Raw genomic sequence first — 23,520 nt, 5'->3', positions numbered from 1 at the left:
GTTGTTATTCCTGAAAAAGCACAGCTTTTATTTAAAACTGTCATTCATGTATTTTGAAGCTGTTCAAATAATATATGTTTTTATATTATTTGATTTTTGTTTTTTTTATAGATTTCCTCCAACAGCAGACGAAGACGGATTTCCCTCCAAATCTCTGCAGCAGTCGGAACACAAGGGATTGGCTTTCCCTCCAAAAAGCCTCGCCTATTGTGACACCTCTCCCCTGCCACGTTTACAAGCCCCTCAGCTGCCGCCTGCGTCCACGGCCAGCGCACATCAATCCATGGCGGTGTGTCAGCTGTTAACCCCCCCCCCCCCCGGGTGCAGATTATCTCTGCACTAACACTGCAGGTTTTGAAAACAAACTCTTAGATTTCAGTTGTCTTAAGTGTTTCTAGGTATTTAACAGGCGCTGTTTGGATCTAGTCTGGAAACGACAAAAAAAACTACATCTGATGGTGGAGAATCACAAGTAGATTGGTCTTTATCCTGCAGACGTTTACTATACATAAAACTTTCTTGAACAACACAAGCTTTTGTAGTGAATCTGTGGTTAGATTCGGAGGGAAGTTGAGTCTTTCCAGCCAATGGAAAGCCTGCTCGCAAAGAGATTTGTCAGTTTTGTGGAGACTAGATGACACACTGAACATTTCCTTGATGCACCTCCTCACGGTGAAGACAGTGAAGCATTCTTTCATGTTGCACTGAGAACCCACTTTAACAAACTGCTATAAGTCCATGAGGCTCTCCCCTCCTCAAAATGAGCAAACCCACCGAACAAAGGGCCACCACTGCGGATAAATACAGCTTTTGTTTCTCCCATTTGAACCTGAGGTTTCCCTTAATGCAAAGGAGAGTGTGTTCGCCCTTTCTCTCTTTTCAGCCGCTCTGGCGCTAAATCGTGGCGAACACTGCCAAATGGGAAAACGACTACACAGGCAGAAAGAAAGGCCAGACTCAATCAGGAAGTGGCGGTCTTTCAGCGGTGCCAGAGGAGCCGGGCAACTTCCTGGTGCGGTTGCCAAGGTGACTGCGGGCTCAGCCAGCTGGTGCAGCGGGCAGCCGTTGGCGACGAGGAGGAGGACGGAGGAGGACGGAGGAGGACGGCGGTTGGGTCTTTGGAGGGCGGCAGTTTAAATCCAAACACAGTGAACTGTTTGAAATGATGCTTCAAAACTTTCAATCTTTTGATTTCCTTGATTTCTATAGATTTCACATAAACTAGACTTTTAATAAACTAAATCTCCACAAAGAGATTTTTCTTTTTTTAAACTTTCTAAAATTGTGTCCATTCCCATTTAAATCAATGAGCCAGACTTTTGTGTTGCTGTGACCCTCAGATTAGCTGGGTAGGCGGGTGATCATGGGGGATCAGCGGGAGCAGACTGGCAGAGGTGGGTAAACACAGCTGGGGACACACAGCGCTGGTGGGTCCGCCGCTCGGCGGCCCCCTCCACACATTTATCAGTGTGTTTGCTCAGGGGATGTGCCCTAATCTTCACACGCTGATCTCTGCGCCACAGCCTTCAGAGGCCCGACGGGCTGGAAGCAGAGTGACCCTGCCCCTCGGCACCGCCGGCTAATTCCATCACTGCTAAACTTCAGTGTTCGTGGTGTTCTAAAGGCCGATGGAGGTCATCCATAGGGTTCTCCCTGGGTGGGATACACTTTGCAGTATATCTTAATACTCTTGATGAAAGCCCCAGCTTGTGTCCCCGAGCTGAGTGAACTGTTTGAAACATTTGCAAAAATTATAATATGTTGCATTTATGAATCAAGCTGATCTTTGAACCCATCTTAGTCATTGTTGGTGTGGCTCTCAATGATTAGTGTGACCAATGCTCATCTTCCTGCAGACTCCTTTTTTTATGCATTCTTTGATATGTAAAAAAGTCAAGTTTTATGATCCAGCGCCATCTGCTGGAGAAAACACTGTGTTACACTTCAGATTGCAGGATTCTTCTCGTTTCATAAGCTCTTCACCTGTGGAACAGATTTCCTGAAGTCCTGAAGACTGCTGACTCTCACTTCTTTTAAATCTTAAAACACTGTTATTTACTTAGTCCTTCCATTAAACAATACATATTACTTATTTCCTAACATCAATCTTAATAAAGTTTTAACTTTATGTCTTTCTGAATAGCTTTGTTTCAATGTTTTTCATGATTTTAATCACTTAGAATTACATTATTTTTATTACCTTGCTTTAATATAATGTCTGTATTTCCTTTAAAACCATGTTGACTTGCCTTGTGTCTGAATATTGAATTGTTTAATGTCATATAGTCAATGTTGATTTTGCTTCCAAGTTATGTAAATTAATATGCAGGAGTACAGGAATATTAATATACTGCTGGTAACCTTCTAATGATCTGCCAGGGAGATTAGGCACGTACTGTATTTCAGACTGTTATGCTGGGAGCTCGGCTGCAGACAGGAAGGTCTTAGACACTGCTTAGAAGTTCATCGGCTGCCCTTACCCTCCCTGGAACAAGACTAATGCCATCGTCAAAGAGCCCCCTGCACCCAGCTCATCACTTGCCTTCTGGCTAGCCCTACAGGTTAATCAAGGCCCAAACATCCAGACTGAGCAGTTTTAATCTTGGATCATGTTGACCTGGACATAAGTGTTCTCATCTTAATCCAAACAATTCATGTTTATTTTATAAGCTTCTTTATGTTTTCATTTGTCTACCGTTCGCACTTCATGTCTACATATTTATATTATATGTACATTTTTTTCACTTTTAATTTCTATGCAAAAAGGTAGCAGACTGTAATTTAATCTTATGAGACGTTTAATGACACTGAGAATTTGTTGTTTATGGTTTATGATCAGCTTTTAAGAACGTACCTAACGTGAATATCTTGTGCACGTAATTTATTTTCAATATATATTTTTTTAATTCTATTTTTATCAAATGAAAGTTTTTCCCCGCTTTAATCACTATTGATGGCCTTTCAGTGAAGTAGGAACTGAAACATGTCGGAACCATATTCATGTCGGCAAAGTGAGGGGAAGGGTTTGCAGGTGGCACAAAGAAAGATGTAAACACCGGAGGAAGCCTCGGCCGGATTCATTAGCGGGTTTTATTTATTAAACAAAGTCAATGTTTTTTGACACATTTGTAATTAACTAGTTAACGTAATGCGCCGCTGACGGCTGTCGGTCTGTCGGTTAACGCGTCGCTGCTCCGGTGAAAAATGGTGAGTTAGCGTTTAAAGTGTTGCGTAATCGTCTGCAAACCGATAAAGCGGCACAGGAGCTAAAACGGGATCATTTCGAGCTGGAAAACAATTCTAATTGCATTTGGCGGTCCTGTACATTAAGATATGTCTTAGTTTATTCCTCGTGGGGAGATTCAGTCATAATTGTAGGTTATGTGATGAAAAGCTTGGAAAATCTGTCAAAAATACATGCATGTCATTAAGAAATCGGACATAATTACTATCAATCAATATTTTTCTACAACTGCAAGCTTTTAAAGTTTTATAATGATTTATATATACTATATGCAATGCTTAAAAATAATGTCCCTCAAGGACTAATTAAGAATTTCTGTTATATTTTATTCAATTTCTATTCTATTCCTAGTGGATTCAAAATGAGTCATCAGACTATGTAGGAGTTTTTTTTTTTTTTGGAAATTATGAAGATTATGTGTGATGTCTTGGCTTCTCCTTCTCTCTGTCACTCTGCATTATAAACATGGTGTGTTATGTAGTGTAACCTCAAACAGTATACATTCTCTTCTCATAAATTCATCAAACTTTTTTCTTTTAACCACATTTCATTACATTGTCTGCAACAATCATTCACTTTAATTTGTGATTTAGAAAAAAAAACTGAAACACAAAAGCTCAGATAAACCATTAAATTATGTGAAGCATAATAGACAGTGAGCATCATGCTGACACTGCAATTTGTAATTGATATTGTGTACACTCTGCAAATGTTTCATCAAATCTTAATGAATTAATATTTATTTTATTTATTTATTTTTTTTGCAGGTGTACCACGTTCCCTGGATCTACACTCCGGTTCGGACCATCTTGGCAATCTGGCACCAGCTGACTAAAACTGAGGTGAGGAAAATTGAGTACATTAGAGGCACAGCCTGGATGGTTGGGTGGTAAAGTGAAAAACGAATCTGAGACTTTTTCATAACGCATGCAGAGTCGTTGATACCCTCTGAAGAGTTTGGCCTGTAAAGGAAGATTGGAAGAAGATGATAAACATGCATTGTAACTCTAAAATAACTTGTTTAGATCCCGGAGCTGACCAAATGTTCAGTCCTGATGAGGGAACGCAGCAGAGTGGAGGAGATGATTCATGCCATGCAGCGAGCGGGAGCGGGGAGTCTTCAGGTGAGGATGAGGAGCGCAGGTCAGGAGCGTGGTTATATTAACCTGAAATGTTCATCTGAGTTGAAGCTGAACTGCTTTTCAGAAGTATCTGAAATATGCAAGATAGTAGTTCAAAATCCTCACCAGGTGTTAATTTAAAAGTCTTGCTTTCTCAGGTCATCTCAGACTTCGACATGACGCTGACCAGGTTCGCTCACAACGGCCGGAGAGTTCCCACCACCCACAGTAAGGACAGCCGTCATCCCATCAGCTCATTATTTAATACTGCAAACATGTGAATAACGCTTACCGTGTCTGTGCGGGAGTGTTTGCACGTGTTTGTAATCTTTAAGGCTAACTTGTGTCTTTTTCATGTTTTAGACATTCTGGATAACCGGTTGTTGATTAGTGAAGACTGTGCTAAAAAAGTGAGTGAAACTCCTTTCAGAGGGGTGTGAACCAGAGCGCCCTGGCATGCTCAGCTTGAAAACCATTCCTGTTTAACGCTGGCTTTCCTGTGTTGTTGTCTGAACATGGATCAGTAATATACCTGGTTAAAGGTTGTCTGCTTTTAAACTGATTTTCCTGGTTCCCTTTCAGTCGATTCACTCGGTACAACACATATTGTATGGGATATCACGCCCCTTACGGCCTGCTGAAGACACCTCTATTCACGCCTTTACGGCAGATGATCTGTGATGACGTGGATGGCCCGCCCTCCGCTTATAAGCGGCCGTCATCACAGACATCCCTCAGTTCTTACGCTCTTCACTGCGCTAAGAACACCTCGCCGAGACAGGTTAGCTAGCTGCTGCTAGTTAGCTTGTTTTCTCCGGTGCTGGAATTAGCTAAACAGCTCGCTGTTGGTGTTAGCCTCTGCTACTGCTGTAGCAGGTGACTGCCCGCGGAGCGCTAATTTCGGACTGGTACAGGCTTCGTGTCTCGTCATGAGCACGAGGCCGAAGGTGGGGAAGAAGTCTTCTGTTCGTCCCTGTCCTCAGGGATGCGGCTTCTCCTTACACGAGAAGGACCAGCACGAGGCTTGTCCCGTCTGTTTGGGTGTTGTCCACGCCAGGAGGGCGTTGGCGGACCCCGAAGCGTGTGAGTTTTGTCTCCAGCTTCAGCGGTCGACACTCGAGAGACGGGTCAAGTTCGTGGAAAAAGTGCTGGGTGCTTCAGCAGCACGGCAGGACCCCCTCCTCTCCGAGTCCAGGGACCCAGCTTCGTCTGGCTCCGACGACGAGGAGCTCCAGGTCGAAGTCCCCGCTACTAGCTGGGCGGACCACATGGAGCAAGTGGAGGAAGCAGCCGGGTTTGACCCCGGGTCCTCCGAGCTGGCTGACCAGCCCTTTGGTCTGGCAGCCCATCATGACGACGATGACGTGCTGGACATCGGTCTGGACATGCATGGGCTGTCGGAGGACGAGGGCTTGCCGTCAGAGCAGTTAGCCGCAGCCACGGCTTCGGCTAACCGCGACGACAATTCATTTCTCTCGCTGTTTCGCAGAGCAGCGGAGAAGCTGGAGGTGGAGTGGCCGTCTCCTCCGCCGTCCCAGAAACCGTCACGGTTTGCGGGGTTTTTTCTACCCCCCGAGCCGGCAGCGGTGAAAAATATTCTGCCAATGTTCCCGGACTTTGTGGCGGAGCTAACATCGTCATGGGACAAACCACTGTCCACCCGCGTCACGGTGCCCGGCTATGGACAATATTCGGACTTGGACGGAGCGGAGAAGGCGGGTTTGGTTAACCCGCCACCGATGGAGCCGTCTCTGGCGGCCTACCTGGCCCCGTCCCATAACCATGGTGTCGGCGGGGCCCCCTCCCTCCCGTCCAAGCACTGCAGATTTTCAGCGTCACAGCTGGAAAAAATTTACCGAGCTCAGGCGGGTGCTGCCCGCGCGCTGAGCTCTGTCACTATGCTGCAGACGTACCAGGCTATGTGTCTGGCGGAGCTGGGTTCGCACTTGCCCCCAGACAACCCGCTGTCTCCTCTCCTGGACGAGGTCAGAGTCGCCACAGACTACATTCTCCGTGTGGCTCGCGGTGCAGCGCTTTCCCTCGGCAGAGGAATGGCGTCTACCGTGGTAGCGCAGAGACATCTGTGGCTGACTCTGTCTGATGTCCCGGAGAGAGACAGGGCCTTGTATCTGGACGGACCCGTCTCCACTGCGGGCCTGTTTGGTCAGTCGCTGGACGCCATCCAGGCGAGATTTGAGCTGGGGAAGAAGCAGAACGAAGCTCTGCGCAGCATCATTCCCAGACGGGAGGTAAAACCCAGATCCGCATCCGGATCCCGCAGGCCTGTAGCCGTGCAGCCGCTCCCTAAGAGGGCGACTCCGACGGCCAATGTCCAGGAGGGACAACAGGCGCGACACCAACTACCCGCTCAGCCTCCACGCCACTCGGCTTGGAGTAAGGGCCCACCTCCAGGCATCCGGAAGGATTCGGCGCCTAAGAGGAAGAAGAACCAGCCGTCCTAACCCTGGGATGGAGTCAGGAAGGGCCCGTGCAGCAGGGAGACGCTGCGGCCCTTCATGTTTTGCCCCCCGTGAGGCGGGTTCAATGTTATGTTCAGGGGATCAGTCCCAAACGGCGCTGTACTCCCCAAACATGGTCTCCCAAGCACTTTCCCCCCACACACTCAAATGTTTCTGGTGCGTGTCGTGTTCAAAACCTTATTCTAATAAAGAATGTTATGGTTTTTCAAAAAATAAAGCAACGAAGTCGCTTTCAAATAAGTGGCAGTCAGGTGATGTCATTCCCTGCTGGCACGCTAGAGGGCAGCAGTCCTCTACCTTCTGTGCAGAAGGGCAGCCAAACGGTGTCATTCCCCCCTGGTACGCTAGGGGGCGACATCTCTCCACTTACAGTGCCCCAGATCAGCAGACTGGCGGCACGTCTCTCTCAGTGGCGCGCATGCGCACTATCCCCCTGGGTAGAGCGCACCGTTGCTACGGGTTACCGTCTGCAGTTCCGAGTCAGACCTCCGCGGTTCACGTCAGTGGTAAACACCGTGGTTTCTGGGGCAGCTGCGGCGGTGATGAGAGAAGAAATACGGACCCTTCTGCTCAAGAGGGCGATTCGAGTGGTCCCCGCCTCAGAGGAAAACAAAGGTTGGTACAGCCGGTATTTTGTTATTCCGAAAAAGGGGGGCGGTCTCCGTCCTATTTTGGACTTGAGAGTGTTAAACAGACGTCTAAGGACTTACAAGTTCAAGATGTTAACTCTCAGACAACTTCTTACCGCGGTCAGCCCGGGGGACTGGTTTGCATCCGTGGATTTAACAGACGCGTACTTCCACGTCGCGATTCATCCCGACCACAGGCAGTACCTGAGGTTTGCATTCGAGGGCTCGGTTTACGAGTACCTGGTGCTGCCGTTCGGCTTGTCTCTCGCCCCACGCACTTTCAGCAAGTGTGTAGAAGCGGCGCTGTCTCCCCTCAGAGAGAGGGGCGTGCGTATTTTGGCGTATCTGGACGACTGGGCTCTGGTGGCCAGCTCCAGAGAGCAGGCGGCGGCGCAGCTGTCGCTGCTACTGTCGCACATTCAGTCACTAGGATTTTCTGTGAATCCTCAGAAGAGTTCTCTGGTTCCGCGGCAACAGTTTTCATTCCTCGGACTGGAAATATGTTCAATTACGGGCCGAGCACGGTTGTCAGAACACAGAGTGACCGCGTTTCACCGTTGCCTCGCTCAGTTTCAATTGGGACGCAGACTCCGTTTTCGCACGGTTTTACAGCTGACCGGCATGATGGCCTCCATGATAGCAGTGGTGCCGCTGGGTCTGCTGAAGATGCGGGCCTTTCAACGCTGGTCTCGCTCTCACCGGTTGTGCCCAGCGCGGCATCTTCAGAGAAAGCTGACGGTGACGCCTTCCTGCTTGCTAGCTCTCCGGCCATGGCGGGAGCCCGGCCTGCTGTGTCAGGGCTCCCCGATAGGCAGGGTGACGTTGCGCAAGGTGGTGTCCACGGATGCTTCCCTGAAGGGCTGGGGGGGTCTGTGCGACGGGGCGACGGTGAGAGGAGTCTGGTCACCGACTCAGTGCAGGCTGCACATCAATCTCTTGGAGATGCTAGCGGTTTTCTTAACTCTGCAGCATTTCTGTCAGTACCTGGCCGGCCAGCATGTCCTGGTCAGGACGGACAACACGACAGTGGTGTCCTATATAAACAGGCAGGGCGGCACTCATTCGCTTCCCCTGCTGAGGATGTGTCACTCTCTGTTGCAGTGGTGCAGTGTCAATTTCCTGTCAGTCCGAGCTACCCACGTTCCCGGTTGTCTGAATCTGGGGGCGGATCTTCTCTCCAGGGGGGGTCCTATGGTGAGAGAATGGAGGTTGCACCCACGGGTGGTGGCTCAGATATGGGAAAGGTTCGGCAGGGCAGAGGTGGATCTGTTTGCAACCGCAGCGAACACGCACTGTCCTCGGTTCTTTTCCATAATGGACCGCAATGCTCCTCTGGGGATGGACGCTCTGGCCCACCCGTGGCCGAACGTGCTCCTCTATGCATTTCCTCCAGTGGAGATGATATTGTCAATACTGGAGAGGGTGCGGCAGCAGGGCCTGCTCATGATCTTGGTGGCCCCTCAGTGGCCAGCGAAGTCATGGTATGCGGAGATAATCAGCTTACTGGCAGCAACGCCATGGCGGCTCCCAGTCTGCGAGGATCTCCTCTCTCAAGCGGGGGGTCAGGTGTTGCATCCGCGCCCGGAACTGTGGCGGCTGCATGCCTACCTGTTGAAAGGTCCATCTTATTAGCGAGAGGTCTGCCCCCTAATGTGGTGGCGACAATTCAGAGTGCTCGGGCCTCGTCCACCAGGGGTCTTTATGCATATAAATGGCGGGCCTTTGAACAGTGGTGTCAGGACCGCAGTGTTCTCCCGTTTCAGTGCTCTATTGCTGACGTTTTGACGTTTCTGCAGGAGCTTCTGGATAAGGGTCTCTCCTTTTCCACCATTAAAGTCTATTTGGCGGCCATATCGGCTTGTCATGTGGGCTTTGATGGTGTGTCTCCAGGCGCGCACCCTCTTGCCGTACGGTTTTTACGAGGAGTCCGCCGTCTGAGGCCGGTGATTCGATCTGGCGTTCCTTCGTGGGATCTAACTCTGGTGTTGGAGGCCTTATGTGGGCCGCCGTTTGAACCTATTGAGTCTGTGGATATGAAATTTCTTTCATACAAAACTGCATTGCTTCTCGCCTTGTGCTCTGCGAAGAGAGTGGGTGACCTGCATGCTTTATCAGTGAGTCCTTCATGCACCCGGTTTTCTGGTGATGGGACTAAGGTTACTTTACGCCCGAATGTGGCGTATTTACCTAAGGTCATCCCTGCAGCCTACAGCGCTATGACCTTTGAACTTTTGAGTTTTTGTCCACCTCCTTTTGAGTCTGAGGAACAGAGGAGGTTGCATTTATTATGTCCGGTGCGGGCTCTACGCGCCTACATTGACCGTACGCAGGATGTGCGTTCGTGTGACCAGCTGTTTGTTTGCTTTGCTAATCCAGCTAGGGGTAAGGCCCTGTCTAAGCAGCGGCTTTCTCACTGGATTGTGCAGGCTATTTCCTCCGCCTACAGCAGCAGAGGCCTCCCGCTGCCCCGGGGAGTGAGAGCTCATTCTACCAGGGGCCTGGCTACTTCCTGGGCGATGTTTAAGGGAGTGTCTATAACTGATGTTTGTGCTGCAGCTGACTGGTCATCTCCTCATACTTTTATGCGGTTTTATCGGCTGGACGTGACGGCCCCTTCGGTGGCTCAGTCTGTCCTTTCTGCTGGGTCGGCTTCGCACTAGGTTGCAGGCTAGGCTCGGGTTCGGTGGCAGCTCTGCGGGGCGTGTATATATGTCCCATACAATATGTGTTGTACCGAGTGAATCGACTGAAAGGGAACGAAATGTTATGTCTATAACTTCGGTTCCCTGAAGGAGAGGAACGAGGTACAACACTTGATTGCCCCGCAGTCAGCTGGGCTTCGTGAAGAGCGGCTATCGAACTGAGGGATGTCTGTGATGACGGCCGCTTATAAGCGGAGGGCGGGCCATCCACGTCATCACAGATCATCTGCCGTAAAGGCGTGAATAGAGGTGTCTTCAGCAGGCCGTAAGGGGCGTGATATCCCATACAATATGTGTTGTACCTCGTTCCTCTCCTTCAGGGAACCGAAGTTATAGACATAACATTTCGTTTGTCACAGATGAAGGATCTGTTGAACACCTACTATCCTGTAGAGATTGATGCCAGTCGGAGTACGGAGGAGAAGCTGCCTCACATGGTTGATTGGTGAGCTATAAACTCTTCTTTTTTTTTTTTTTTGTGATGTTATTGTAACATTTGGTCTTTTCTCAACAGGTGGACTAAAGTCCATGAGCTGCTGATTCAGCAGAAGATCAGAAAAGACCTGTTGGCCCAGGCGGTGAAGGAATCCACCGTCATGCTCAGGTACTGTTCTCACAGGCTGTCAGATGATTGGTGAATATTTAAATTATTTCTAAAAATACTGTAAAACAATCATATAACATAAATAAAGGATTGAATTTCTTGCAGTGAAATTCATTTTTTTCCTCTGGTGTAATGAGACCTGATCTGACTGAGCTGTATTTATTTTCTCCAGGGACGGGTATAAGGAGTTTTTTGACCATCTAGCCGAACAGCAGGTCCCTCTGCTGATCTTCTCCGCCGGCGTCGGGGACATCCTGGAGGAGGTCATCCAGCAGAACCGCGTCTTCCACCCCAACACCCACGTCATCTCCAACTACATGGACTTCGACCACGCGGTGAGCTTATTATCTCGTCTGGTGTCACAGGGTCAGAATGCAGCTTTGGTGTGTTTAGAACCATGACGTGATCTGAACTGAGGACAGGACTGAATATTTCCTCTGTGTGCAGAGTAGGTCATATATGTTAGTCTTGGAAAGATTTCATTATATTTCTATCAATACCACAGATGAATGATTTTTCAAAATCTGTTTCTTGGGCTACAATTAGATAATATTGTACACTTTTTGCATCTCCTTTGACTCATATGTGACCAGATTAGACTAATCAACCCTGTTTAAAGACCAAATAAAATAATTTTGTATTGTAAAGCAAACCAAAACATTTTTGAATCCACCAAATCAATTTACCTGCAGCAACAGAACAGTTTATTAACTTATGCTGTAAAAAACACATTTTAGAATTAACTGAACTGTAATTCATGCAGCATTTATGAAACATGACTACAGCTAAGAACTGCTGACATTTTATGATTGTATAGTTTTAGTTTGCACCACGATCTTCTGCTCTTTGTCTATATTTCCCACTTCTGTTTAATCTGATTTAAATCGTCTTAGGGTGACCTCTGCTGGTCAGGATTGGAATAACGACTACTGATCTCTGTTCTGCCGTCTCAGAAGTATTTTTTGTAATGGATCGCAGCTCTGTTTTCAGTTCTGGAGCTGACAGTGCTGCTGTTTGTCTTTCTTCTGGTGAATCAGGGTGTGCTGCAGGCCTTCAAAGGTCAGCTGATCCACACCTTCAACAAGCGAGAGGGCGCCCTGCGCCGCGCCGCCGGCCTGACGGCGCTGCAGGGCCGGCCCAACGTGCTGCTGCTGGGAGACTCTTTGGGGGACCTGACCATGGCGGACGGCGTCTCCGAGCCGGAGAACGTCCTGACCATCGGCTTCCTCAACGACCAGGTCAGACTGCCGCCGTGCGCCGCAGGAAGACTCTTCATCATGCAGGATTAGGAGACTGAATATGCCCATTGTCTCTCAGGTGGAGCAGAGAAAAGAGTCGTACGTCAATTCTTTCGACATCGTGCTGGTGAAGGACGAGACGATGGACGTTCCAAACGCCGTCCTCAGACACATCATCTCAGGAAGAGACCGGAAGTGAGACGCACGGCGAGAAGCGGGCGCACATGGATAGATTCTCTTCCCAGTGTTCACACGGGAATCCTCTCTGACCTCAGCGATGTGGAGAAAGTGTCACAAAACATTCAGTCAGTGTTTTTTTTCCTTTGGATTTGCTGTCACACTCATTCTACCAAAGTTTTAAAGGGAAGATTTACAGCTTCGCTGTGTTTTTATACGACCGCCACTTTCTTCTAGAAATCACCAGACTTTGTAAAAACCCTAAAGGGTGTGTCTCTCATTTCCAAGCTGTTTGATTAGTTTCACAGTCCGACTTTTAATCCTTTGCAGCTGGTTCACATTTCAGCAAAAACACTCTTCAGTTGATGTCTTCATTTTCACCCTGTTTACTGTATTCTACCTCCTACGAGTACTCTGTATTGAAGGACTGTGTACAAACACTCAGTGAATCTCCAGGAATGCTCCAGTCAGTCTAAAAGCTGCTTCCTCACCGGACTGGCTCTCTGTACAGTGGAGATGCATTTACATTTCTACAGTAAACACAATACTGTACTGGTTCCTCAAAATAAGAGGAAACTCTTTAGATCTAGATAGATAGATGGATAGATTTCCTAACATTTTCAGCTAGATTAATACAATTTTTATGCAGTTTTAGTTGTAAAACACACAGCAGCCTTCGACAAGTTGGAATTTCGCTTATTTGTCTGCTTTTTAAATGTTGCTAATCACAGTGATTCCTTTCTGTAAACTCATTAGCACTTTTTTGTTTTGTGTGTTCTTATTCTGAAAGCTACTCAGAAAGGAAACTTGAAGATTTGTGGCTCAGGATCACCTGAAACTGTATCAGATAAAAATGATGTTATATTTTATCTCATTTCAGTTCCGTTTAATCTTTAAAGCTCCAAACCGGTAAAATAGTGTCAGAATAAACTTTAAATGTTCTTGGAGGTTTGGTGGGCTGGATAGGATCCTCTCACGGGCCGACTTTGGCCCACGGGCCTGGTGTTTGACACCCCGTTGCATTTAAATGCATTCACTTCATCGCTGTGTATTTGTTTTGGATATCAGTGTTATATTGGCATGATTTCCATGTTTTTTTTTCTTTTTAAATTGAACAAACGAGTCAAACATTTCAACAGTTCTACATCCTAAATAATGTAACTTTGACGGCAGGAAGTTTCCATCAGACCTGCAAAAACGGAGCCGTTTGGCTTTTAAGAGGCAGTAAACAAACACAGCTTTCCCGTTTCTTACAAACGTTTTAATTCCCGTGACTTGTGGGGACATTAAAGGTGCTTTTGGTCAACAATCACACAGCGTAAAACTCCACAGAAGATTTCTTTGCACTGTTGCCTCGTCAGTTCAAAAGACTGTCTGTCTGATGGTGATGTGGAGAACATTAAACCTTTGGTGCTGCGAAGCAGAAGTCTCACTTTGCTTGTTTCTGGGGAGGTTTTGATCCCTGAGAGAGAGAGAGCGGCGCTCCGTCCTCGTCACAACTCGTCGTGCCTCTCCTCGCTCCGCTCCTTGTCCTCGTCCACCTTCAGCTTGAGCTCGTCGGCCGTGATCACGCCGTCCTTGTTGCGGTCCTGGTTCTGGAACATGTCGGCGACGACCTGCTCCATGGTCATCCCGGGCCTTATGCGACCTTTGCCCTCGGCCACCTGCAGCTTGATGAACTCCCCGAACTACAGAGTCGGAGGGAGGCGAATTCACATCAACGACGTTTGTGTGTCTCAATATCGGCAAATAGATCAGGGTCGGTACTGGAGACCGGCGTACCTCCTCCTGTGGCACCTCTGCGTTCTTGTCGGCGTCCAGGGCTTCGAACAGGTTTTCAGGAGTGTCGCTGAGCCACACGAACAGGTAGCCCGGGGGCACGCCCTTCTCGAAGCCCACCAGCTCGATGTCGAAGACCAGCACGGCGCTGCTCGGCACGCCGGCGGCTGAGTGAGAGAGAGAGAGACCAGTGATCCCCGACCCTGATCTGGACCCATGCAGATTCCCAGCAGCGCAAACCTCACCTCCTTTCTCCCCGTGGCCGAGGTGAGGCGGCACCGTGACCACCCTCCGCTCCCCGGCGCACATGCCGCGCAGACCCTCGTCCAGCCCGTCGATCACCTTGTCCCAGCCCAGCACGGCGTCCTGGACGGTACCGTAGTCGTGTCTGAGGAGCAACGTCGGCAGCATTGAGGGGCGGTTTCCGGGCGCCGAGCGGGGGGAAAGGCGCCGCGGCCGTGACTCACGAGGAGAAGAGCAGCGTGCCGTCCACCAGGCTGCAGTTGTAGTGGTACTGCACCAGGTCGTTGGCCGCCGTGGTGTCGTTGCAGACGTCGGGCCTGAAGGTGACCTGGACGCCCACCTGGTCGCTGGGGTTGTGGAAGTCGACGACGTGGATGTCGAAGACGAGCACCGCCGAGGGAGGGATCACATTGCCTGCACAGAAACGAAGCGGTTTAGATGTGTGGAGATAGAAAGATATATCTAATAGAATCTAATCCTCCTGATTTCATTTGCTCCATTTTTGCTGTTTTGACCAAAAACTCTGCAGTAAAGCGGAAAATCCACCTGCTCCCTGCTCTCCGTACGCCAGGTGTGGAGGGATGGTGATCCTCCTCCGCTCCCCGATGCAGACCCCCAGCAGGCCCTGGTCCATCCCTGCGATCACGTAGCCCATCCCGATGTAGGTGTTGTATGTGCTGTTCCTCTGGTAGCTGTGGACGCGGCAGCGCGACGTCTAAATGTGTCTGGGGTTTGGGAGAGAATCGTCGCGTTCGAATCCAAAAGCGGCTCACCTGGTGTCGAAGGTCACTCCGTTCAGGAAGGTGCCGTTGTAGTGGTACCGGATGTAATCCCCCACCACGGACTTGCGCGTGCACGACTCGGGCACCAGCTGCTGCTCGATGGTGATGTTGTCTTTTGGGTTGTGGATGTCGACCAGCATCACGTCATACACCAGAGTGGCCTGGGAGGGAATCTCTGTTCCTGTAAGACGGAGGAGACGCAATTAAAATACCCATCTTTATATATTCTTTTGACTGTGTGTGGATCATTGTATCGAAAAACAAGTTCCCGTCCCCTGCGCCCACCTGATCCCTTCTCTCCGTAGGCCTTGAAGGGCGGGATGACGATGTTTCTGATCTCTCCGACACACATGCCCAGCAGGCCCTCGTCCATGCCCTTGATCAGCCAGCCTTCGCCCACCAGCGAGTCGTGGGTCTGCTTCCTGGTGTAGCTGCACGGGGCTCACACAAGCGCAAAGTAAAGACACACAACGAACCTGCACGACGGAAAGACGCTGTCTTTCAAACTGGGCTCTTGACGCCAAACACGCCGTCGCCGCCTTGAAGGACAGGATTAGCGGCCACAGCAGAAGAGTCGCTCAGACCAGCGATCACCTGGAGTCAAAGGTGGTGCCGTCCAGCAGGGTGCCGTTGAAATGGTAGCGCACGAAGTCGGTGCGCATCACGGAGCGCTTGCAGTCTCTGGGAGTGGTGATGGTTTTCGTCACCACCAGGTCCGCCTGGTTCCACAGGTCCAGCAGCTGGATCTCAAACACCAGGGTGGCGTCCGGGGGAACGACGTCGCCTGGAGACGGACATGAAGACGCATCAGTCCAAACCCCATCAGCTGAGTCACTGCAAGACGACGCTGCGCTGAGGTGAGAGGGAATGCGTGTGTGTGTGTGTGTGTGTGTTACTGTATAAACAAAGCTGCAGTGAATTAAACAACCCTAAAAGTAGTTTTAAACCCTGACGGGGATTTAATCCTGGCTTCGTGTTTATGATTCTGGACAACTCTGAGTTTCTATTTTTCAAAAACAGAAGCAGAGGAGATCTTTAAATCATATCAAACAGATATTTCACTACCCAGAGTTCCACAATTAACAGCTACAGTTTCACCAAAAGCAACTTTCAAGCCAAATTATTGGATTCTACCATCTATGGTAACAGTATCAGTAGTAATAGTGTAATAGAGTAGAGAAGCCAGTGTTGCGCTCTTGAGGCCAGCTGTATGTACCTGCCCCCGTGCTGCCGTAGGCCAGGTGGGGGGGCACAGTGATCTTCCTGCGCTCGTTCACGCACATGCCCTGCAGACCCTTCTCCACGCCCGCCAGCAGCTTCCCCTCGCCCAGCAGGGCCACCTTGGCGCCTCCTCTCTGGAGGCTGCGGGGCAGAGCAGAGGGAGAGAGAAACGCCACGAGTGGGTCGACTGTTTCTGGGGGAGGCAGGAGTGCGCGGGGCGTGCGCGAGGTGGAGATCCGTGACTTGTTTTAACATGAACATCATGCAGGCTGTCTTCTGGGCCTCCTGCAGCACACACAGTTTTAGATCGCGTCGACAAAGTCAAAGTGACGCACTGGAAGTTTTGGTTCTCACCTGGAGTCGAAGGTTTTCCCGTCTGTGAACGTGGCGTTGTAGTGGTACCGAACATGATCTCCGCCTTTCGCCTCCCTGACGCAGACCGCGGGGACGAAGTCTCTGTCCACGACTACATCTGCGAGGACGGGGCTGGGATTGCACTCCACGGAATACAAGGCGCTGAGGAGGAAAAGGACGAAGGCGCACATCTTCGCGGGCACGCAGGGGAACCGAGCAGGGGTTCGGAGAGCGGAGAGAGGCCGCTGGAAGCCGCTGGATGGCGGAGCCGCAGTGCGAAGGAGCGCAGCGCCAGATGTGGAGCAGCGCTGTAAACGTGGACAGTCTCCAGCTCCTGTGCAGACTTTTTTTCCACCAGAGGGGAAGAAGGAATGTCCAAGTCAGCCTCTGTCAAGTTTCCACCAGTGAGAGAAAAGAGCACTTCCTCAAGCTGACGGAAAAAGACCCGAAAGTCGTCGGTGCGAAACGTGTGCGCATTTTTGAGTTCACTGAATGCAAGAGTGACTTTTTAAACGTATTTTATTTATATTCTATCGTGTTTTCGCAAATCTGGGTTAAATAAAGCAGAAAACTTGAAACAAATCGTTTTAACTAAATAAAATTTTTGGACTTCTTATCCATTTATAAGTATGTGGTTATAGTTGTGATAGTTTTCATCATAACTCACTGAAATCACACATTTGATTTCACACTCAGAGCTTGTTTTCAAATCGTTACCAAAGTCTGAGAAAACACTTCCTCAGAAGAAAAGACCGTTGACATCACTTTTGTTTATTGAACTAAACTGCAATTTACAACATTTAAATGGCACAGTGATTTTGTTTCATACTTTCTGTTCAACAGAAGATAACATCACAAAATACAAGATAACATAGAAGAACCAAGACATAGAAAAAGAAGAGAATAAAGAAGACTTTGAATAAAAGTGACCATCGGATTTTCTTGTTCTTTTTTAAATGTGTCGTCTGGCTTATCTCCCATTGTCTAAATCTGTGAGTTCACCTGGTCTTTAACTTTCCAAATCTTAATTCATTTACTTCAATTAGAAAAGTCAGAAGTTTTCTGGGGGTCGCTTGGAGAAGAATCAGTCCATTGTTAACTGTAGTTTTGTTTCTTGACTGGAGTGGTTTCACCACTGGCTTGTATAATTCTCTCATCGGCTTTCTGATCATCATGTTGAATTTGTTCCATCACGATGAGCCTCCTCTGCTCTGTTGTCATTACGCCCATTCTCATGCCAAATAAAGAAGTGTCAGCTGTGCACTCACTGTGCACACTCAGAGAAACCTGAGACGGCAGAGTCTGAGTTCCCACAGACCCCTGAATACTTTACCAGACCACCGCAGACCACCAGACTCCGAGGCAGCAGGAAACAGTGGAGGAGGCGCGCGGATGTTCCCTTATCATGCTTTTATTGTGCGTAAAAGATGATCCACTTAGTTTTAACATTTCTCTGTGCGACGTTTGTCTGCATGACCGCAGCCCAATATGAGAACTACAGCTTCAGAAGCTTCCCTGGGGAGGAGCTCGTGCCCCTCACTGCGGCGTACGGAATGGCGCTGGGACATTACGCAGCAGGAAACTGGACGGAATCGATCCGCTACTTTGAGTTGAGTTTGCGCGTGCACCGGCTTCTGAGAGACAGCGCGCGGCAGTGCGCGCTCCGCTGCAACAGAGAGAAACGGGACGAGGAGTCCGTCACGGGGGACCCGCGTGCGTCCTGGCACCTTCTGAGGAGGGCGTCCTGTCAGAAGAGCTGCAGAGCGCATCTTCCTGCGCTGCAGCTGCAGACTGCCGAGAGAGAAACCCTGGAGGAGTTCAGCAGGAGAGCTCCCTACAGATACCTGCACTTCGCTCACGCAAAGGTAACGCATCAAGTCATTTCATTTCTCTCTTCACTTTAACCTGATCCGCTTTTGGGAAAACAAAAAAACAAAAAATTATGTTAGGTCACATCCAATATTGATCCAGTTACTTTAAAAAGATAATTAGTTCCAGTTTTTTCTAATTACATCTTCAAAATACTGAGTTCGAAACTAAGTGACATTTTAAAAGGAACTAATTGCTGGGCAAAGTATCTATTGAGTTTCTGTAATAATAATAAAAAGTAAAAAAAAAGAGTTTTGGAAAATGTCAGAGTTTGGATCCTCCCTTACTGGAACTTGAAGACGCATGTTCAGTTATCGATTATAAAACTGAATATAGGATTTATGAAATAAATGGACACGCGACAGAATAAAAGAACAGGAAACGCTACATTAATTTAAATCATTCAGAAATTGCTCTGTGATAATGTGAGACAAGACACCAATCAAATTCAATTTGTAAATGTAGCATTTCTACACTTGTAAAAGAATAATAAATGGCAGTAGGTCAATATATCCCTGTACATCCATTTAAAAGCTGCCTTTGACTGATCAGGAATCGCTCTTTGTTATGTCACGTGATGCACTTTACAACTTTCTTTCTCTCTCTACACAAACTTCAAGCTCAGCTGGGCTCCAGAGAAGGAAAAATTAAGCTGAAAGCGGTAACGGAACCACGTGGCTGGAAAAAGCAGATTACTCGTTACGAAAAATAGGAACGCCCTGAGAAACGCTGTTTCCCCCATCACTGCACGTCTAGACGATAAAGCTCAATTTGACCTAGATATGCAAATCAGCAGCTATGCAAATTAGACGGTGACGTCATTTAGAACTTTACTAGTTGCAGCAATGTATGGTTTTAACCTACAGGCAAGGTTCGTCTAAAAACACAGATCCATATTAAACCAACAATATCTCCACAATTATTAGGAAAATATGCATAATCTTAATCTGAATTGCCCTTACTGAATATAATTCTAGTGTCAGAAATGCTGTGAATTTTAACATGTCTGAGCAAATTTTGACAAAGGAAAAATAAATAAATTTTTACCCCTTTACCCAACATTTTTTTTCAGTTTACACATTGGAAAACTACATGTTTTCCAATAATTAAAATGATATGTTTCCAGAAACTCACCCGGACAGCATGGTGTTGAGGTCAGTTTTAAAGCATGAAGGAGCTATCTTTCGTGTCTGACAACTCTGCTTCAGTGCTCCAAATTCTGAAATTGTTGCCTTGCAATGATAATTTTCTCTTGATCTGTTGATTTGAATTACAAATTATAGGACAGACATTACAGAAATATACTTGCGCAGTCCCATATTACAATAAAAAAATGAATGAATCCCCCATCAGCTTTTAAAATAATTCATATAACAACAAAAAACAAACATGTTTTCCAGTCAAGAACAAATAAAGCAGATATTCTGTCTTTGGGCAAGCTTTTTGAGTAAATAAAAAATGAAGAAATACTTCTCATTTGTTTTCTATTCTGAATCTTTTAATTAGAGACTGAATGTCAAATGAAACTTAATTTTATTTAAGGAATACATCAGTGTGTGTGTGTCATATTCAAATCCATCAGGGAGTGTAATCAAATTTTTTTGAGAGAAAATTCAGCAGCTTTTGAGACAGCTCCAGTGTTTGCATTAATGGAGGTAACTTGTGCTGCAGCTGAATGACCTGCAGAGGGCCGTGCCATGCGCCTACACCTTCCTCCAGAGGAACCCAGAGGACGAGGAGATGCAGCAGCTGATGGAGGAGTACAAGAGGGAATATGATCTGAGCGGTTTCCTCACGGACCATGAAGAGCGACCCCATGAGGCGAGACGAGCTCAGCCTCCCCCTTCAAACTAGGAATCACTGCTTGATTCTGACTTGACTGACAGATCCTGGAGTCAACACATTCAGAGCCACCGTACACAACGCCAGTCCTCGCTAACGTAATCCTTTTGTCTTGATTGTCCTCTGCAGGCATCCTTCCTGAGAGGAGTGAAACTTGTGATTTCAGGCGACTACGGCAGAAGCGTCGAACACCTGGAGGAAGCTCTGAAGCTCTACCTGCACGAGTACGAGCTGTGTCAGGCCGACTGCGAGGCCACCGGTCAGCTCTCACCGCACAAAGATTTCTATGCAGGCTTAGCAGGTTGGCACACATGACTGTGTGAAGTGAAGCATTTCCTGTGGTGGCATCACTGAATTTAAAAGAAAAAACCTTTTTCCTCTCTCTCTGCTTCTTAACAGACGTGCTCATTGACGTGTTAAGGTGCCAGCTGAAATGTGAAGACGGTCTGATCCCCAACGTTGGTGGATATTTTGTGGAGAACTTTATGGCCACTCTCTACCACTACCTTCAGTATTCCTATTATAAGTGTAAGTGTGTTGTCAGGAGATTGATTTGTATAGAAGCTGTCTGGCCGGCAGCTAAACGTCTGTGTGTTCGCTGCCTGCTCTCTGACTAGTGAACGATGGCCGCAGCGCCGTGCCCTGTGTGTACAGCTACTTCCTGTTTGAGCCTGAAGACCAGGTCATGAAGCAGAACCTGCAGTACTACAAAGCCTACAGTCAGCAGTGGGGCCTTCAGTCCAGCTTCTTCACTCCCAGAACGGTAAGACCGGCTTTCTGACTTTAGGCTCCGACTTCCTGTCATGTAGTTCATGACAAACATATCCTTTGTGTATCCTTCGTCTATATGGAGCATGAATTAGCCTTGATGGAATTTATTAAGTACTCATATTGGCAAGTAGCTCAAGGTTAGTACTTGTACTTTCCAAAAGTGGCAGTGGTGCATCTCTACAAACAGCCTTCTGTGTAATGCAAATTTATATTATTTTAGTTCATGTCTTGCCTTGATCTTTTTCTCTTTTGACAGGAGGCTCTCAAATACTACAACCAGACCATTGCTCGAAAGCAGATGTTGACATCTGCAGAATATTACTTGAATTTGAGTGCAGAGGTGAGATGTGAGTGTTTTTGTAAACAGGAATCTGTAAAAACGTTTCATTCTACTTGAGCCACATCAGTTTTTTAACCTATATATGAATTTGCAGCAATTTTAGGTGCTTTGTGATAACAAATCTAAAAGGATTTGGGCATTTATTTATTTGTTTTCCATTTTGAAGGATTTTCTTGGACCAGAGGGTGCTGCCCTTTTGGCTTCAGATTCTCCTGACGCTGAGTTTGAAGGTGTGGGCGACTACGAGGAGTCCATCAATGCCAACTGGAGGCAGCCTAAAGGCAAAGGTGACACCGGGATGTCCGACTGAGTAAACCATCAGTCACGCCAGAAATATTTATTTTATCATTTTGGGGAAATGTGTATAAAACTAATATGAATTTAATAATCAATTATACTTTATATGATTAGCAATTATAATTTAAGAGCGTTGCTTCTTTTAACTTATGTTAAAAGTGAGACCTTATAAATGTATATAGATATAGATGTGACATAGATGTGTTTCTATTCTGGGACTTAAACTCTACGTGATGAACTTTTAACTTTCAATAAAGCTATAAGATAATTCAGATGGATGTTGAGGGGAAAGGAAAAGGACAATGTTGTTATTTTTATGTTCTTTAGATCGCTCTTCTTTTTTAGTTTTCTTCTGTTGCTGGCTTTGTTGTTTTGGGTGATTGTTTGGAAGTTGCACATATTTTCGGTTATTCCACAGATAATCGACTGTCCGTTAAGATTGCGCGACAATCGTGTAATTACATTGACTCTGTATGTAATGTCATCATGCGAAAAATTTACGTTGCGTCCGGTGGAAACACAGCGTGAAAGTGAGTGTAACAGTTTTTCTGGTTTTTCTGTTTATAGTAAATAACGAAATCTCAAAAAAATTTAAACCTTTGTAACTCCACGTGGTGCTTGTGTTGAATTGTCAGAGCACAGCGCACCCTGTGGTGTGGAGGAGCAAGTGCAGCAAAAGCTGCGCGCGCACACACACACACACACACACACACACACACACACACACACACACACACACACACACACACACACACACACACACACACACACACACACACACACACACACACCTCTCTGATTTGCATTTGTATTACTCACAGCACTTTCACTGACACTGGAAAGTCTCCCCCAGTCCTGGGGACTGAGAGATCAGCCATCCATGATCCATGTCAGTTCCAGACAGTTCTCAGTAGTTTTCTTTGTTGACTGCGAATCCCTGTTTACGGCTGCCGACTTGAGACTTCACAACCAATTCCTGTGCTGTTTACTGACGAAAAATCCCTCTTGTCAGACAGTGTTTGGAGCCGCCCCGCTCTTGATCCACATGACGGACTACATCCCAGCGCGCCAGCCATCTCCGTTTTAATAAATGAATAACAGACAAATAAGTAAATGTAAAAACACTCCTGAGATTGATGGTAGTTTTTCAATAAACGCATCTCAGATGTTAAAATAATGAGCCCACGGTTCCAGTGCATGTATTGAGAAATGGGCCTAAATGATCAGACTACGACATGTGACTGAGGTATCTTGTGTATTATACAAGATGTGTAAAAGTGAGTGTAAGAATTTTTGTGTATGTGCTGTAAATAATCTGACCAAAAAAAAAAAAAAAAACTCTTGGACCTCGACCTGGCGCCTATGTTGAATTGTCAGAGCACCGTGCCCCCTGTGGTGTGGAGGAGTAAGCGCAGCCAAAATACAACAGACTTCATGTGTTTTGTGAGGTGCGGAGGGAGACCAGAGGGGGTCGTGGGTCGGAGGTCAGTGATCGGCGGCCCGCGGGCCAAATCCGGCCCGCCGAACCGTCCAATCCGGCCCACGAAATGGTTTCCAACGCACACAACCAGCAGATGGCGGTAGTGCAACTGCAGGGGATACAAGCTGCCATTAAACTCCAAAGACGAAGAAGAAGAACTCGTTATAAAGGTACAGTGCTCAAAAATAAAAACATATACAACTCCAAATTGTACTTTCACATTTGCTCACACTTTTTTCAGCAAAAATTCCGTTTCTCTCTTAGAACCGTAAACGCCCCATCACTGACAATTCCCAGGACTCCTTGAGAGACTTGACCATCCAGCGACTGACTGCTGCTGCGGAAAT

General features: G+C 47.4%; 3 protein-coding genes across 3 annotated transcripts; 2 read left to right on the top strand and 1 right to left on the bottom strand.

The window, feature by feature from the left end:
- Positions 1–3,051: 3,051 nt before the first annotated feature.
- On the top strand, positions 3,052–13,064 carry LOC115384495 (7-methylguanosine phosphate-specific 5'-nucleotidase-like). Its single transcript, XM_030086779.1, has 10 exons — positions 3,052–3,207; positions 4,012–4,086; positions 4,270–4,368; positions 4,524–4,593; positions 4,729–4,775; positions 10,536–10,621; positions 10,691–10,780; positions 10,953–11,115; positions 11,818–12,018; positions 12,098–13,064. The coding sequence occupies exons 1-10, from the start codon at positions 3,205–3,207 to the stop codon at positions 12,215–12,217; spliced, it is 954 nt and encodes a 317-aa protein (XP_029942639.1). The 5' UTR covers positions 3,052–3,204; the 3' UTR covers positions 12,218–13,064.
- Positions 13,065–13,440: 376 nt separating this feature from the next.
- Positions 13,441–16,980, bottom strand: LOC115384494 (peptidyl-prolyl cis-trans isomerase FKBP10-like). Its single transcript, XM_030086778.1, has 10 exons — positions 16,575–16,980; positions 16,216–16,361; positions 15,594–15,783; positions 15,285–15,430; positions 14,991–15,180; positions 14,764–14,909; positions 14,442–14,631; positions 14,220–14,362; positions 13,978–14,141; positions 13,441–13,883 (listed from the first exon to the last, which is right to left on the bottom strand). Exons 1-10 carry the CDS (start codon positions 16,763–16,765, stop codon positions 13,689–13,691), a joined length of 1,701 nt encoding a protein of 566 aa, XP_029942638.1. The 5' UTR covers positions 16,766–16,980; the 3' UTR covers positions 13,441–13,688.
- Positions 16,981–18,001: 1,021 nt separating this feature from the next.
- Positions 18,002–21,706, top strand: LOC115384488 (endoplasmic reticulum protein SC65-like). The gene is made up of 7 exons (XM_030086772.1): positions 18,002–18,439; positions 20,115–20,264; positions 20,415–20,586; positions 20,685–20,813; positions 20,903–21,048; positions 21,313–21,396; positions 21,563–21,706. The coding sequence occupies exons 1-7, from the start codon at positions 18,002–18,004 to the stop codon at positions 21,704–21,706; spliced, it is 1,263 nt and encodes a 420-aa protein (XP_029942632.1).
- Positions 21,707–23,520: the final 1,814 nt, after the last annotated feature.

This window comes from Salarias fasciatus, unplaced genomic scaffold (genome assembly GCF_902148845.1).
Source record: "Salarias fasciatus unplaced genomic scaffold, fSalaFa1.1, whole genome shotgun sequence".
In the NCBI taxonomy this organism is placed as follows: domain Eukaryota; kingdom Metazoa; phylum Chordata; class Actinopteri; order Blenniiformes; family Blenniidae; genus Salarias; species Salarias fasciatus.
The sequence above is the reverse complement of the archived record's forward strand: the minus strand, read 5'-3'. Positions and strand labels throughout refer to the sequence as shown.